The sequence below is a fragment of the Chrysochloris asiatica genome, unplaced genomic scaffold, assembly GCF_000296735.1.
Source record: "Chrysochloris asiatica unplaced genomic scaffold, ChrAsi1.0 scaffold00219, whole genome shotgun sequence".
Lineage (NCBI taxonomy): Eukaryota > Metazoa > Chordata > Mammalia > Afrosoricida > Chrysochloridae > Chrysochloris > Chrysochloris asiatica.
Window position 1 is genome coordinate 1,057,352 of NW_006408737.1, and position 18,263 is coordinate 1,075,614.

The 18,263-nt window shown below is 39.9% G+C and overlaps 1 protein-coding gene across 1 annotated transcript in view; it reads right to left on the minus strand.

Annotated features, from left to right (window-relative positions):
• The window catches only part of STK33 (serine/threonine kinase 33), a 142,212-nt gene extending 125,278 nt beyond the window's left edge, over positions 1 to 16,934 (minus strand). The window contains exons 1-4 of the mRNA XM_006873024.1: positions 16,707 to 16,934; positions 13,756 to 13,869; positions 10,412 to 10,525; positions 7,611 to 7,715 (exon numbers count right to left, since the gene is read on the minus strand). Of these exons, the coding sequence (XP_006873086.1) occupies positions 7,611 to 7,715; positions 10,412 to 10,525; positions 13,756 to 13,869; positions 16,707 to 16,934 (561 nt within the window). The remainder of the gene's footprint in view (positions 1 to 7,610; positions 7,716 to 10,411; positions 10,526 to 13,755; positions 13,870 to 16,706) is intronic.
• Positions 16,935 to 18,263: the final 1,329 nt, after the last annotated feature.

The following is an 18,263-nucleotide window of genomic DNA, read 5'->3' on the forward strand; positions in this document are numbered from 1 at the left end:
TTTATCTATTTTCTTTTTCAATTCCATTAAGGTTTGCTTCATGTATCTTGGTGCTCTTTCGTTAGGAGCGTATATATTTATTATGGTTATGTCGTCTTGTTCAATTGACCCTTTGAGCATGAGATAGTGTCCTTCTTTGTCTATTATGCTGGTTTTTATCTTAGTCTACTTTGTCGGAGATTAGTATAGCTACTCCTTCTTGTTTATTGCTGGAGTTGACTTGGTAAATTTTTTTGCCATCCTTTGACTCTCAGTATGTTTTTGTCCTTGTGTGTAAGGTGTGTCTCTTGCAAGCAGTATATTGATGGATCTTGTTTTTTTATCCATTCTGCCACTCTTTGTCTTTTCACTGGTGCATTCAATCCATTGACATTCAATGTAATTATCGATAAGTATGAGTTGATTACTGTCATTATGTTACTTTTTTGGCGGTGTTGTTCGTTCTCTGGTTTTGCTTTCCTTCTTGTATTGGGTTTGTGGTTTATTTTAGTTGATTCTGGTTGGTTTCTTCCTAGTTTCTTTGTTTTTTGTTGTATTTGGGAATTCATTTTCATGATATGTTGTGGGTTGTTAACTTTCTTTGGGGTTACCTTGTAGTCTACTAGCTTGTCTCTGCATTTAGGATACTCCATTGCAACCTTTGAGTTACCTGGCATCTCTACCACCTGGGCTTCTGTTGTTGCATTTGTCCCTTCTTTGACATTGATATGTTTGTGTCCTTCAATTGATCTCTGGGCTCTCTTGAGTTTGTTGTTGTAGTCTCGTTCCGTTCTGATCTCTGCTTTCCGTTGGCTGTGTTTCAGGTGGTGTTGCCATACTTGTCAATCTCTGTTTATTGTCTGTTCTTGTTGGTTCTCTGTCCACAGAACTCCCTTTAGGATGTTTTGAAGTGCTGGGTTGGTTTTGATAAATTCCCTCAGATTCTGTTTATCTTGGAATGTTCTGATCACACCATTGTATTTGATTGATAGTTTTGCCGGATAGATGATTCTTGGTTGACATTTTTTTTTCTTGCAGGGTTTTGTATATGTCTCCCCATTGCTTTCTTGCATGCATGGTTTGTTCTGAATAGTCAGCGCTTAATCTAATTTGTTTGCCTTTATAAATTATGTTTCCCTTCTCCCTGGCTGCTTTTAGTATTCTTTCCTTGTCTTTGGTTTTGGAAAGCTTGATTGTTATATGTCTTGGAGACTTTCTTTTGGGATCTATCCTTCCTGGGGTATGCTGGGCTTCTTGAATGATTATCTTCTCATCTTTCAAGATGTTAGGGAAGTTTTCTTCCAGAAGCTCTTCAACTATTTCCTCTGTGGACTTCTTTGATTCTTCTTGTCTGGGATGCCAATAATTCTTACATTGTTTCTCTTCATGTTATCCAGCATGAATCTTAGACTCTTTTCAGATAGTTTTATCCTTTTAGCTGTTTGCTGTTCTATCTTGGCAGTATTGAGAGATCTGTCTTCCAGTTCAATAGTTCTGGCTTCCATCTCTTCTAGTCTGCTCCTTTCCCCTTTCAGGCTATTGTCTATTTCTGATATCTTATTATTAATCACCTGGACATCTTTTTACAGGTTTTGAATTGTTTCCAATGCTGTGTCAATACTATTAGATTGTTCCTGCAGTACTTTCCTTACTTCTTCCTTATTTTCCTCGACTTCTTTTCTGAGTATTTGAATTTGTTTCCATATCACTCTTCTGAATTCCCTCTCAGGCATATCCAGAACCTGCTCCTCCTCTTCTATAAAGCTTTTGTCTGTCTCCAGCTCATTTGCATCTGCTGGTCTCTTCTGCTTTTGGACGTGTTTCGATAATGTTAATTGTTTCTTGTTGGGCATGATTATTCTTATTTTATTGTAATTATTATTAATATGATCAGAAGATAGACGTCCCTTGCTGTCTGTAATGTGTAGTAGGTGTGGTTAGGTCTTGTCTACGTAGTGGCCACGGCGGGTGGCACAGCGGGCGGTCGTGTGAGGTCCGCGGTGGTGGCACGGGGTCTGGTAGGTGGGGCGGGGCTCGGGGGGTCCAGAGGGCGGGGTGTGGGTCGTGCGTGGTCCAGTGGGAAGGGTGGGGGTCATGGGTGGCCGGCGAGTGGGGCGGGTGTCACAGGGGGTCTGAGGTCCAGGCAGGGGTCGCTGGGGTTCTGAAGGTCAGGGTGGGGCTTACGCGGGGTCCTCCAGGCAGGGCAGGGCTAGCGGGGGTCCGGTGGGCGAGGCGGGGGTCTCACGGGATCCAAGGTCGGCGTGAGGCCTGTGGGGGGGAGTGTCTGGCAGGCGGGGCAGGGGTCTCGTGGGGTCCAGACGTTAGGGCGTGGCTTGTGAGGGGGCTGGTGGGAGGGGCAGGTCTAGTGGTGAGTCCGGTGGGCAAGACGGGGCTGGGGGGGGCAATGGGTGGGGTAGGGATTTCACAGGGTCCGGATATCGGGGCGGGGTTTGTTCGGGGCCAGTGGGCAGCCTGGGGTTACCCGTGATCAGTCAGGTGGGGTGGGGTTAGCAGTGGGTCCTGAAGGCAGGGTGGTACTCGCGTGCAGTCTGGCAAGCAGGGCGGGACCCATGTGGTGGGTGGTTCTGGCAGGCTGGGTTGGACTCTCGCTTATTATGGTGCGTAGGTGGGGTCAGCGGGGTGTGGGCGCATGGTCCGAGGGTTAGGGCAAGATCCATTGGGTGCTTGCAGTCCGGTGGGGTCGGGGTAAGGGGCGGTGGGGGCATAGGGATCTGGGGTGAGCGCAGTTCAATTGGGTGGGGTAGAGGCCGCTCACATGGGCGGATACAGTCTCTGTCTGATGACATTAGACAGTCGCCATTTTTTTTCCTCCTCTCTGTGTCCTGTGTTAACTGATTTTTTCTGCCCACTGCAAGTGCTGAAATTTCACGCTTGGGCAGAGGTCCCTCTCCTACGCTTCCCTTTGTATCCAGCAGCTCCTTCTGCTCAAGGCTCCCCTTTACTGGGAGTGCTGCTCTGGGCACGAGCTGGTTCCAGCCTCACTCCTCAAGCTCTACAGGAGTTGGGGCTGTCGCTGCACACAGCAGCAGGCGAAAGTTGAAAAAGCCAGTAATTCCTCAGTACCGTGATTTTTTTTCTTAAAGTGCATTCTAGAGTTTGAAGTACTAAGATTTATGGTGGCTGTAAAGGTGTGGGTTTGTCATAGGAAGGTTTCCTTCATGAGTTCCCCCTCCCCCGAACCCAGAACCCCTCTCACCCATGCTGTCTGGCCTCCGTGGCAAACCAGTTGTTGTTGTTTTTAAGATTTTGGAGTCTTGATTCTATTTTTACAACTACTGCTAATGTAGTGTCTGAGTCCAACCATCAATCATGAAAACAGAAAAAGAAGGTTACCATCTTTCTTCCTGTATCTGTAAACGATTCTCTGAATCTTGTGTTTTTGAATTTCACAAGTAACTTTAGAATTCTGCAAAGTCTTAATGTAAATAAGCTTTTGAACTGACTCATATTTCTCCCACTGATAGCACTGCAGGGACCACTGATCCTTGAAGTGGTAAGGAGATCCAGAAGGAAAGGCTGCATTAGCAGTACTAATGATATAAATTTATATCAATTTTAAGTATACCTATTCCTGGTGTGGTCTGTGGGTTAATCTGCTAGACTGCAAAGTCATTTGAACTGCAAAGTTGGTGGTTCAAACTCACCAGCCACTCCTCAGAAACCCCATACAGGCTCACAATGGGTCAGAACCTACTCGACGGCACTTAACAACAACAATTCCTGGTGTGGCGCCACAGGATAAGCACTTGACCTCAAGCTTGGTTTGAACCACAAGGACAGCAATTCAAACTCACTAGCCAGTTCTCAGAAACCCTACACAGGGTCGCTATGAGTCAGAACTGACTCAATAGTACTTAAAAACAACAACAATTCCTCATTTACCAATGATGTCATTCTCCAATAGTTCCCATTTATAACAACTTTGAAAAACTTATCAGATGGTGCCTCCAAAGGTCCGGTGGCCTCCATGTTGGGCTGCAGATGGGCCCAGGGTACCCTCTGTGTGTCCTCAAATTAAATACTGTAGGCAGGGGGAGGACAGACAGGGGCCCAGAGGTGCTGGGGAAGTTGATGAGGGGAGCTGGGAAGGGAGGGAGAGTAAGGGTCATGCTTGGATACATTGGGTCCCCACCCAGAAGGTGGTGAGCAGAGGACATGTCATGTACATGGCCAGGGCTGGCAGGGGGAGAGCAGCAGGTGGGGAAGCAGCAGGAGATAGTGAGTTAGAAATAGGAGGCAACACCTGACTACCACCACCCTAAGCCCTACAGGCTCCCAGTGGCACAACAGGGAAGGGGGCTCAGTGCATCATATGCCTCCTGAGATTTGCTGGGGGCACCCAACAAGAGATGTCCAACCAGGAAAGGAAAGGGACACACTGGCACCAAACAATGAGCAAGGTCCTTGACTGTCACATAACGCTGATTTCACACGGCAGCCTAGTCTCTGATAAGCGAAGAGTGAGGGTATGTATGTAAGCTAACAGAAGTTACATCACTCAAAGTTACAAAATAAGTCTTTTTGTAATAATTTTTTGAAATTGTTTAGACCTAGAGAACATTTGGATTCATGGCACAGTCATACTAAATGATCAACACCAATTACCATGACATAATCAATCAGGTGGCCTCCTGGTGTGGCACTGTAGGATCAGCACTAGACTATAAACCAAAAGGTTGGCAGTTCAAACCTACCAGCTGCTCCTCAGAAACCCCATACAGGGTCACTGTGAGTCATGACCAATTCAATGGCACTTAACAACAACAACAACAAACAATCAGGTAGCAGTTTCCATTAATGCTTAAGATGGGAAATCTAGATATCTGAGGAGGAAGGTCGGATCTGGTCTATGTGAAACAAGGGCAGACAATACATAAAAGTATGGCACTGTAGGATAAGCACTGGACTGCTAATCAAAAGGACAGCAGTTAAAACCAGCCAGTCCTTGGAAACCCTAGAGAGTCATAGGGTCAATATGAATCTGAACTGATTTGAGATAGCAAGAGGCAGAGGCAAGCACAGCAGAGTCCAGAGTCAGAACCAGCAGACTGGCATGAGATGGCGCAATGGGCTTCGCAGCTCATAGCGCAAAACGACCTCAGTGTACATGCTGACCCATGGAGTCAATTTTTCTTGGTGGGGTAAGGTATCTGGGCACTGATTGGCAGAGCTAAAGAGCTTTTTAAGACTTGCCCAAGCAGGGCAGAAAGCCAAGGGGCAAGGAGCTGAGGGTCTGTCTGTGGGCATGGCCTAAAAGACACTGTCCTGGTGCCTGTTACTCCCTAATAAGCCTCATAATGGTGAATATGGTCTGTGAGTTTTTGTGGCAACTGCAATGAGACATCAAACCCAGCAGAGAAAGCGAGAAAGACAGCCAGTGTCAGAACTGGTAAAAACGTTGGAGGGTGGAAGTATGTTTGACCTTGGGCTGATGATCCTGTTTCTCTCTTCTTCCTGTTGTAAAGCTATTAGACAAGGTCTTTTGCTGCCATGCCATTTTTCCACAAGCACACCAAAAAGCAGGAAAATGTAACCCATTATGAAGATTAAAAAATAATCAATCAATCTAGAGATTACACACATGATAGGATTAGTAGAAGTTGACACTAAAAGAGTTGTTATAACTACATTGAAGGAGGAGGAGGAAAAATTGAGTATGTTGAGTAGAGACGCTAAAAAAAAAAAAAAAAAAAAAGGTCCAAATCAAATTTCTACATTTTTTTAAAAAACAAGAAAGGACTAACAGCTAATTAGATGCTATAGGAAGAAAAAAAAATGATTAAATCTGAAAACATAGTAATAGAAACTACACAAATAAAACATAGAAAAACACTGAAACAGCAAACAGTATCAATAGGTTGTGGATGATAACGTCAAGTAATGTAACATGTGTACTTGGAGTCACCAGAGAGGGGAAGGCAGAGAAGATATTTGGCCAAAATTTTCTGAAATTTGATGAAAACCATTAACACACAGATCCAAGAATCTCCATAAAGAAAACTCAACCGCATCACGTATTAATCTAATTGTTTAAATCTGATGATAAAAAGCAAAACTATTCTAGATTTGCGACAAAGGAAATCACACTGAAAGGGGGAAGAGAACACTTTTGGCATACACTACTCGCTATGGGTCGGAATCGACTCAATGGCACTTAACAACAACAACAACAACAACTCACATGAAAGGTGCTCTAGTAGCATAGTGGTTATGAGTCACGCTTCTAACCTCAAGGTTAGCAGTTTAAGACTACCAGCCGTCCCACAGGAGAAAGATGAGGCTTTCTACTCCCATAAAGATTTACAGCCTTGGAAACCTGCTATGAGTTGCTACGAGTCAGAGCTAACTCCACAGCACCAGCACCACCACCAGCACCACCACCACTACTCCTATGAAGGATAACTAAGGTCTTTAAAACTTATCAAGCACAATGCATAACCCAAGTTGACTATTACTATCTTAAGACAATGGCAAAGGAAACAAAGAACAATAGTAACATTTAATAATGAGACAGATACCTTATATCCATCATCACATTTAATTCTTCATCAACTAAATGAGGCAGCTATTATTATTAAATCCACTTTACAGGTGAGAAACCTGAGCTATAGAGAGCCTGAGTAGTTTGCCCAGGTTCTCGCAGTTAATAAATGGTAGAACTTGGATTCAACCCCACAGGCAATCTTACCCCAGAGTTCAGACACCTAACCACTACATTATACTGCATCCAAGCAGAGAAGTCCTTGTGTGGCACTGTACAATAAGCACTGGACCACAGGTCAGTTTGAACCATAAGGTTGGTGGTTCAAAACCACCAACCATTTCTCGGAAACCCTATACAGGGTCACCATGAGTCAGAACTGACTCAACAGCACTTAACAGTACAAGGAGAGAAAGGTGCTAATAAATATGGATGCACCAATGGTAAATAACCTAGGCTTCTGAACAACCCTTGTTGTTGTTGCTGTGTGCCACTGAGTCGGTTCTAACTCGTTGTTTTGTGCCGTTGAGTCGGTTCTGACTCATAGCAATCCTGTATAATTCTGAGGAGCGGCTGGTGAGTTTGAACCACTGACCTTGCAGTTCAAACTGACCTTGAAGTTGAGTGCTTATCCCTCAGTACCTCTTCCAGGTATTTAAAGAGAAGAACTATGGAAAAAATAAGATAAAACACGCTCTTAAAACATAATGACAAAATTATCTGCTCCATAGTGCCTAATATACCAATTTGATCATGAAGATAATTTTGCAAAATTATGACATTCATTCCAAGAGACACTAACAGAGAAACTGAGGACCAACACAAAAAGGAAAACCATCTCTAAGGAAGCTCTAATCACTACCTGCTTGTTTATGAAGTTGTTTTGACTGTAAATGCTTATTTTCAACATGCCACACAGAAATATCACTAAAGACATTAATCTAATCACCAGAAACCTAATTTTACAATCAGTAATAAAAGTCCTCCAGAATGTTCTCATCAATCTCCAGTGACAGGCCCATGCCAAGGACATGAGCAACTATGCCCCACAGGGATTATTGTAGAATGGAATGGTGTTCCTTTTGTAATCATAACAACTTTCAAAATGCAGCAGCTGGCCGAGCTTTACCTTAGGCGTCTCAAACACTAGTTCTAGATGTATGATATGTTCATGTTTCACACTTTTTAGGATGTTCACTTCTCGTTCAAGTAACTTCACAGCAGAGCTTCCAGCCTTAATGAGGAAACAGATTTTACATATGAATGTCATTCCTACCTGCCACAATATCAAAGCTTTTGTTTTTCTGTAATTACTTTAAAGCATTTCTTTTTCAAATGATAACAAGCAACTTATTCTTATAATCAGATTAAATTATGCCTTTTCTGTTCATTGCCCAATTCTAAATTTATATATGATTTGGCCTCAAACCATATCTGTTTCTTAGGCTATTTATAAAAATTGGCTATAGTATAGTGTCTGCCCCCTTACAAAACTATGCTAATCTTTAATATCTTTTGTTCATAGTTCATGCAAAACATGCTGATCCTTTGATGATAACACAAAATCAATAAAAATCTACTTGCCAAGGCAATCAATTAGAAAAGATAAAAACAAAATGTTTTTCTTTTCTTGTTATTTTTTTGTTTGGCTTTAATACACACAAACACACACACACATTAAATACAAAATAAACAGGAGGCAATGAGATGGTACACTGGGCCCTGCTTTATGTCACTTTCTAATTGACCTGGTTTCAACACTTAGCCTCAAGAAAGACAAAGAGAGCTCTTGCCTTCAGACTAACCTAACTCCTACTTTGTCTCCTAACATTTAAGCCTTAACCATATCTGTCAGCAAAAGGTAAAGGCAGAAACATCACAGGAAGCACAGGATGTAGATAACTGGTTGTCTACAAAGTCATCAAAGAAATTTAAGAAGTACTTTCTCCACCTTCATCACTTCTGCCAACACCTGAAACCCCTATTGGTACTTAAACTGCCATTATCTTAGAATAAGCATTGTGTTCATTTATGGGTCTTATTTCCACATCAAATATCCCCAAAAGGAATAATAAAGATCCTAGTCCCCGGTGCAGTAAATTTGGGAAGATATGCCTTGGTTCATAAAAGACTGGAAAAGGATTGATCATAGGCAAACTTTACTTAGTTGACATTTTACCTAAAATAATCCCTGCTTCCAGTTACCTCTACCCTTCACTCATAACAATCACTGGAATGACTGTGATACTGTCCATCTCATACCCCATGAATATAGGGTCAAAGTCACATTTTCATATTATCCTAAAGGGTCAAGAGAAATAGTGACTATGAAAAATGCATTCTTACATAGTTTAAAAATGCAGTACTGGTGTGGTGCTGCAGGATAATGCACTGGACTGAAAGGTCAGTTTGAACTGCAAGCTTGGTGGTTCAAACCTACTAGTTGCTCCTTGGAAACCCTATACAGGGTTGCTATGAGTTGGAACTGACTTGACTGCACTTAACAACAACAACGTAGTCTAAATATGGGAAGTTCTCCAATTTTTCCTAATTTCCATTTCAGCTCTGTTCCTCCCAAATGACCTGACCTGTATATAATGTAGTATACATTGTACAAGTCATATATTGAGTACGGAAATGTATTTCACTATCTTTGTTGTTGTTGTTAAGTGCTGCTGAGTTTGTTCCAAGGAGCTGCTGGTGAGTTTGAACTGCCAACCTTGTGGTTAGCAGTCCAGTGCTTATCCTAAAGACGAGGACTTCTCCACTATCTTCTTGTTATTGTTGTTAAGGGCCTTTGAGTCGGTTCTGACCCATTAACAACCCTGCATAGGATTTCCGAGGAGCAGCTGATGAGCTTGAACCGCCAACCTAGCAGTTCAAACGGCTTTGTAGTCTGGCGTGCTAATCCACAGCGCCACATCCTGTAATTTCTCAAACTCAAAGTCTGTGGAAAATTATGAACTGCTAAAGTATTAGGTACTACCCTGTCTATGTAACTCTAAACTTAACTCCTAACTCCACCTGATGTCAAAGAGGCAAAGGAAATAACATTCCTGGTAGCACCATGCTTCTAGAATTCTAAAGAATCTTAGAGAGGTTTCTGGGTCTCCCTTTATTCCATAGGCTTGCATATTGCTTTATTAAACTTTAGACAGAGATGACATGTACTATTATCTATAGGGTTTGTTTTAAAGAAGACAACAAAATCTTCTATTCCATTTGATAAATGTTATGTCTATTTTCACAAATCCAAGGACAGAACACCAGAATGTTGCCATTTTGGTTTTTTCCAGGCACAAAAATTTTAAAAAGAATTTATGAAATGATCAAGTGTACAGCCGAGGTAAGTAATCTTAGACTGTACCTTAAAGCAAAGCCTAGTCATTTTCTACTCCAAGAGGGAATCCAGTAGAGAATACAACGAACACAAGTAAACAGTATAGTACATAGCTGGAAAAATTAATTCAAATGGAAAGAGTAGGTAGGATTAATAAAAAGAGATTTAGCAGTGAGGGAATCAAGTCAACAGAGAGGATGTTGTCATTGAATCACTTCTGACTCACATGTATGGGAGAAAGTAAATCAGAATAACATTAGGAGAGAGTACCAGGACATATAACTAGCTAAGACGTCTTTAGCACACAATCATACATCTACACATGCTTCTAACAGTCCTTACCTTCACCTCATTCTGGTTTGATTATACGTATTAGTTAATCCTTCCACTTGGTTTTTACCAGATAACACTTGTCTACTTGAGTTCAAGAATTGGTCCCCTCTCAGAAGGCTAGAAATGCCCATACTTCTCCAGAGGAATGGCCCAGGGCTGCTCTCAGGGTCAGAGGCCACTTGTGTTAGGGTGAATAACTGTACTGCTTACACCCACACTGCACTGTGCCTCAGTATGATGTTGCTAATAAGTCATACCTTCTCTTTATTCACTTTTTTAATTGCCCACTTAGTTTCTGTTTCCTTGTTTATAGCTTCAATGACCATTCCAAAGCTCCCTTGTCCCAGTATTCTTCCAAAGGTATAGAATTCCTGAAGAAAAATAAAGTCCCTTTGTTACTCATAAGGTATTAAAATTGAACACATAATACTGTCAGATATCAACTCCAGAAAAGAGATATTCTGCTCCAGGACAAAACCAAATAGAAGGCACTACATATTTGTTTTAATATTAATGTTATTGGTATTAAGTGCTGTCCAGTTGGTTCTTATTCATAACAACCCTGTACAGGCTTTTCTGAGGAGCGGCTGGTGAGTTTGAACCACTGATGTTGCAGTTCAACTGACTTTGCAATCTAGCACATTAGGCCAAAGTGCCACACCAGGATTATTTAATAATTAATATTAATAAATACATCTTGATATGCCAAAAGTAAATTTTTATTAATTCCATTAAATGTCCTTTGGAAGAAAATCATAAAGTTTCTAATGGAGAAATATGTAAAAGTATAATAATAAATCGATTTCAAACTATAATATTAATGAAATCTCTTTATAAAAATAAGGAGAGATATGATATATGCATTCACCCAATGTGCATTCACTCAAAAAATTATTCCAAAAACTCTGAGAGTTTGACTATAAATTCAACACCTATTAGCCATTAAATAAGTGCTTCCCTTTTTAACAAGCAACACTCTTTTATCTTCATTGCTTCTATAAAAAATCATTTATTCCTAATTAGAAAAAGCAATATATGACAAAAATTATATAGCTCAGCACTGAGAAGAAAATAAAATATCACCCATAATACCTCAATCCAGGCCAAGAATCCTTCTGGCCTATAATTTAACTTCTGCTTACAAAAAGTTGTTAAGTGCCCTCGAGTCAGTTCCAACTCACAGCAACCCTGTATAGCATTTCTGAGTAACAGCTGGTGAGATTGAACTGCCAAATTTGCAGCTCAAACTGACCTTGCTGTCCAGTGCTTACCCTATGCCACACTAGGACTCCTGTTACAAAGAGAGAGTATACTAATCTTGCCAACACCATTATTCTAGTTCACACTGTAAAACAATTAAACAGGTAACACCTTTATACTTCTATTTCTTGTGAATCTGGGTGGGGAGAGTCAGCTTTCATAATCCAAATCAACTCGAGAGCATGACAAAGAGCTGAGTTTCTGAGCATGGCACTGAGCATGGTAACCAGAACACAGGAGAACAGTGAGAGTAATGCTACTGGGTGAAGCCTCTATCGGGTCATCCAGCTCGTCTTCCCTAGCAATGCTCCTCTGTCTCTGTGTGACCACTTCCACCTCCACCAGGCGACAAGTCTTCCAACTTTTTACCATTTATATTTTTAGTGTCTTAAGAGAAGTTTCAGTGGCCAACTAATTTCTTACCTCCTTCATAAAGGGCTTCCATCCAATCACCAAGATGATACTTTTTTTTTTCTTACTTTCTTCAATGTATATGCATTGGTCCTCAAACAATATTATCACTTGCTTACTAACAAACACTTTGGCTTGATGCTGCTCTTGAGATAGTCAACTAGCTCCTTAAAGAGCTGTTTCTTTTGTATATTTTAAAGGCACCACCTCTGAGACTTTGTAGACAAAATATGCTTGCTTAGTGAATGGGGGTGGGGGTAGAGAATGAAAGAACAAAATGTTTATCTTCACTCTGCTCGCACGCCTTCCATAGCTATCCCCTGTGCTATGTACTCTGGTGGTTATACAGATGAATGAAACATAATTCCTCTTTTCAAAGAATTTATAATCTACTAAAGAGAGTAGATTATTGCATAAATCATAAAGTCATTAAGTTGCAGAAAAAATATTACAACATGTCACTGGAGCCAGAGACCAGAGCTAAAATGTAAAGGGGTCTCAAAAAGTTCTCAAAAAATGAAATTAAAAGAGAATGGAATTTCTCCATTAACTTTTTTAATCCCCTTGTATAGGCAAAATAAGGAGAGAAAAATCATGAAAGAGACAGCTTCCAAGATTAGCAAGGGGAGGAAACAGAGGTAAAAAATCTGTTCAAATAGGATTTTTTAAATAGGAAGACATGAAGAAATAGCTCAGTTGCTCACTAATCTTTTTATTCTTCAACTAATTGCACTAATATCATGTAGTGGTGGAAATAAGGTCTAAACGACTTGTTTCTAATAATTTTAAAAGGATGCTATAAAATTATAATACAGATCTATTTTACTGGCAAAGAAGTCCACACTATAAGGTAGACTATGAAAGCATGCATGATATGATCCCACTATAAAAATGTGTTTATGTGGGGGTGCTTACACTGATGTTTGGAAAAATAGTCATCTAAATATTAAGTGTAGGTATCTCTCGGTAGTAGAATTTTGGATGATTATAACATCTTTCTTTTATATTCTTCTGAACTGTTAACATTTTTAATAAAGAGCCTGTTCATTTGGGGGGGGGGGATTAGTTTCAGTTTCAACTATACCTGCTAATGTTACTTATTTAAAATATGTCTATATTTGAAGTATTTAATGATTTAAAACAGTAAATTTTGAAAAGAAAAAATTAGATAACACTTACATGGTACAGAAAAAAATGAAAGAAAAGTGATAAATGTTAAAATTAGTTATAGCAGACTAATGATTCTTAGTTTCTTCTTTACTCTTCTATCCTCCTAATTTTTCACAATGAACATATTTTGCTTCCTGTATAAAAGCACTTATGGCTAAATTTAAAACTCAGTGGAGTTTTAAACTTTGTGATATTGGGGGAGTTTGTTTTTTACTTTTTCATACAAACCATTTATTTAAAGTGGGGATTTAAAGTTCTAAAGTCTGAATTTCTCAGGAAGTTTTTCTAATCACTCCAAATTTCTTGAAACAAAATTTAAAAGTGATTTAACATTAATGGAATTGAAAAGCAAAAAATTATTATCATCATCTTCTTCTTGCACTTGAATTTTATATTAAGGGAATACATTTTACTTACAAAAAAAAAAAAAAAAAAGGTTCTAACTCTTCTCTCTGCATCTTGAAGAAATCCACACAATGACTCCATAATTGCTCTCAGCAATAGCCAAGTCCTGAAGACCAAACTATTCTCCTTTTTGTTTAATAAAAATGCATTTCATTTTAAACCCATTTCATCTTCTGAGAACAAACAAAATACTTAGTCTTCATTATCTTTAGTAAAAATTTGACATATCTACAAATGATAAATTCTCTCTTGATTTTATTTTCAAATACTGTTTTTCTAATACCCATTTAGTTAGATGAAACCTAAAAGTTTATAGTAGCTGGTAAAAACAACTTCAGCGTGCCTTTCTATATACCTGAATAGCAGTTCCATCTTCCATTCTAATGTGAGGAACTTTTCCTTCTGTAAAGTTACCTCGACCCCATTGTTGTTGAGATGATTTTCTCTCTACAGTTGAGGGTCTTGATAACTAAGATCAAAAATAGAATTAAAAAGATTAAAATGCAACATTCTTTTTTAAACATTTTATTGTGAAGTAGGTGAAGGTTTACAGAGCAGACGATCAGTTTCACATCTGGCCATTCAGGCACATTTTGTTTCATCTCGTTGATTGCAATTCTGTCAATTCAATCAACATCACTTAACCTCTCTTTCTCCTCAAGTTTTTTGTTTCTTCTATCCAAGCCCTTCTGAATTTTGCCCTTGGGTAAATGATGCCCTTTTGATCTCAGAAGGTTGATTACCCTAAGGTGTATGTGCCTTACTAGTGTTACCACTGCCCTTGTTGTGGACCTATCTCTTGGTTGAAAACTGACTCATGGGAGTGAGGTCAGTTCTAGATCTGAAGGGTGACTAAAGACCATAGGTATGATTTAAAAATTTGTTCCACATTTTTCTCCCACTCTATCCAGAACTTTTCAATGTGATCCCTTTCAGAGAAGAAGAGTGGGAATATGTATACCCACAAATATATGTCCGTCTGACAGAGGATATTTGTACCTAGGTATTTATCTTTGCTTCAAACACATCCATGGATGTGGGAAAGCATCCAGGAGACAAAGTTATGAAAACTTTTTGAACATAACCAAACACCTTGAAGGCATAAGTTGCTGGGCCTTGGTGCTCACGACCATAGTCAGTTGGCATAACATAACACAAGACAATGTTCTATATCCTACTTTGGCAAGAAGCAACTGGGGTCTTCAAAGCTCATGAGTGGCCATCTAAGGTGCAACTATTGGTCTCTCGCTGTCCAGAGGAAAGAAGAGTGATGAAAATAGAAGGCGTGCAAAAACAATTAGTCCAACGGACTGAAGGATCACATGAAAATGTAACATTCTTGTTGACAAAGTAAAATCTTCAGACAATTGGATAAATATGTTATGTATACCATGATATTTATTGTATACGATAGTTTACTAGAGGTTGGCCCAGGATCGGGCAGTGTTTCGTTTTGCTGTGCATAGGGTCACTATGAGTCGGTACCAACGCGATGGCACCTAACAACAACAACAACATACACTTTATTAAGGAGCTCTGGTAGCATAGTTACCAGTCAGGCTACTCACCTCAGGGTCAGCAGTTCAAAACTACCAGCTGTTCCATGGGAGAAAGAAGAGGCTTTTTGCTCCCTTAAAGATTTACAGCCTCAGAAACCCTATACAGCGTCACTACAAATCAGAACCAACTTCACAGCACGCCACTACTATCACCACCATACAGTTTATTGGGAATCCTGGTATGGCATTGTAGGATATGCACTGGATCAGAAGGTCAGTGGTTCAAACTCACCAGTCAATTCTCAGAAATGCTATACAGGGTCGCTATGTGTCGAACAGACTTGACAGCACTTAACAACAACAATACAGTTTATCAGTTCTTTAGACTAAGAGAGATCTTAAGAAGTCCAATCCAGTCCTCTAAATCCAGGCAAGTCTCCATGGTACTCTGCACACAGATCTATCAGAACTGAACAGGGTAGCTATGAGTCGGAACCAACTCAATGGCACTTAGCAACAACAACTCAATTGTTCAAAATCTCCAGCGAAGGCAACTTCAGTGTTTTTTCAGTTATTTCCTAATGGAACAATGTTGTTATTACTGCTTCTGAGTGCAGGCAAGTTGGTTTTAAACTCATTCTGACCCTATATAAAGTTTATGAAGAGTGGCTGGTGGGTTTGAACCACCAACCGTGTGGTTAGCAGTCCAGTGTTTATCCTACAGCAACACACTAGAACTCTTAAACAGGTCATACATAAAAGATTATTACTCGACGGCACTTAACAACACAACAACTTTAGTTATGCTGCAAAAACCTCTTTGAAGTAGTAAAAAGCAAAGATATCAGTTTGAGGACTAAGGTGCGCCTGGCCCAAGTCATGGTATTTTGCTCTATAAACTTTCATTCAAAACACACTGAAAAAAGACAGTACGTGGAACTTCTCAGACTGAAAAATATTGGTCAGACAATCACAAAATATGCTTCTAACCAAAATAACAATTCATTTAGTAACTCCTATATGGTGTGGCGCTGTGGGTTAATGTGTCAGACTGCAAAGCCATTTGAACTGTGAGGTCAGCAGTTCAAACTCACCAGCTGCTCCTTGGAAACCCTATACAGGCTCGCTATGGGTTGGAACCGACTCGGTGGCACTTAACAACAACAACATATGGCAATAGCTATATCATAAGTAATAAAAATCAGAGATTATATATAGCAGAGAATAATATGTTAAAAAGGCACATTGTTAGTAAATCTGACTTTTCTTGAACAAATTGCTCCTTCCCTTCAATATTGTCCTCTATTAACTACTGGTCTTTTCTGTAAAGGAAATAACATCCAAATTAGTCTAATTGGTTGGATGTAATGAATACAAATCAATTTTGTGATGCATATTTGATATTTCATCTAGATAACCAGGAATTGTATTAAATAATAAACCAAAAATATTCTATATTTAACCACAACCATAAATTGCATTCTTTATCAGCTAAAGAACATGCTCAAAAGTTCAGATTTAATCAAACTTGAAAAACAATCCATACCTGTGTAAGCCATAGAAAAGAAGTTGAGTAACATTCCTAATTATTCCGGATTCTCAGAAATAATTAATTTGGGAACTAGTTGGAAATATTCATAGGAGAAGCTACTACCCAATTTTGCTGATGTCTTCTGCGAGAAAGAAATGTTCCTTTGGTAGTTAATGAATTAACTGACAAGGGCCCATGGAATAAGGATAAAGTTAGAAATGGGATTAGAAAATGAGATGTCAATTTGTGCTGAAATGGAGAATCTTCGATATTTACCAAATCTTTCCCAGAGGCAGTGTCTCTGCTGGTAATATTTTCTTTTTTTCTCTCTGATGAAATTAGTCGTTCTGAACTAGCAACACTTGATGTCGGTGACACTTGCGCCAACGAAGTTGAAGAAACCCTTATTTTACAGGAACATACATAAAGTGTACCTTTCTGAGTCACAGATGAACATTTGGGGCATTTTGTGGACTTTTTACCCAAACCATCACTATCAGCCATTTGGTTAATTCGGCAACAATGCAACTTGAAAAGAAAGATGTTCCCACTCTTTGAGGAAGAGAGTCGGAGGTAAACTTGATGTCAAAAACAGTTAACTTTCAGTTGGCAAAGTTCATAGATTAATGATGCCTGAGACTCATCATCTGACACATGAGAGCTGCAGAAAGAAAAGCAACCATCATTTAGAATATTATCTTTCATATCCTACTGCCCTCCTAGAAATCAGAGAAAATCTAGCAACTAGCACCAAATGTTAATGTTTACTAAAAAATTGGGAAATACCATTTCTGAAAATCAATGGTTCTCATCTTTCATATTTAAATCCTTGAACTCCAGACATTTTATTTACTTCACTGTTAAAAGAATCGTCCTCTCTGTTCAAGACTATGAAAAGTGTGGTGTTATATAAAACCATAATATTTAAGTGTTAAATCAATTTAATGGGCTGATATTAATTGTAAAATAAAATCAATAGCAGTCAAGTAGTTTACATCGATCCTTGCTAAATTTATGAGACTTCTAATTATATAAATATATATATACACAAGGAGCCGCAGCGAGAACTTGGAGCCGCAGCGAGAACTTGGAGCCGCAGCGAGACGTGTAGTGTGGAGCTCCAACAACAACACGGAATATTGGGCCACAAGGCTGTTTAACTGCAAGTTGCGGAAAGCCTCATCTCTCTCACGTAGAGGGCCTGGAGGATTTGAGCTGCTGACCACGAGGTTCACAACCAGGTTTTTGTTTGTTTGTTTGTTTGTTTGTTTGTTTGTTTGTCTTAACCACTATACTACCAGGCCTTCCTTGAAGATGGTGGATCAGGTAAACGTGTAGTGAGTAGCTCGGTCAAGAGATCAGACGACGTATTGCACTGGGCAAATCTGCTGCACAGGAACTTTTTAAAGTATTGAAGAGCAGAGATGTCAGCTTGAGGACTAGGGTGCGCCTGACCCAGGCCATTGTGTTTTCAATAGCCTCATATGGATGCAAAAGCTGGACAGTGAATAAAGAGGATCGTAGAAGAATTGATGCCTTTGAGTTGTGGTGTTGGAGGAGAATACTGAGGGTGCCATGGACTGCCAAAAGAACCAATAGATCTGTTTTGGAAGAAGTGCAGCCAGAGTGCTCCTTGGAGGCCAGGATGGCTAAGCTTCATCTCTCCTACTTTGGACATGTAGTCCGGAGGAAACAATCGTTGGAGAAGGATGTCATGCTGGGTAGGGTGGAGGGTCAGAGAAAAAGAGGAAGACCTCCAACGAGATGGATCGGCCAGGTGGCATCATTGATGGACTCGGGGGTGGCAGCGGTGGTGAGGTTGGCCCAGGATCG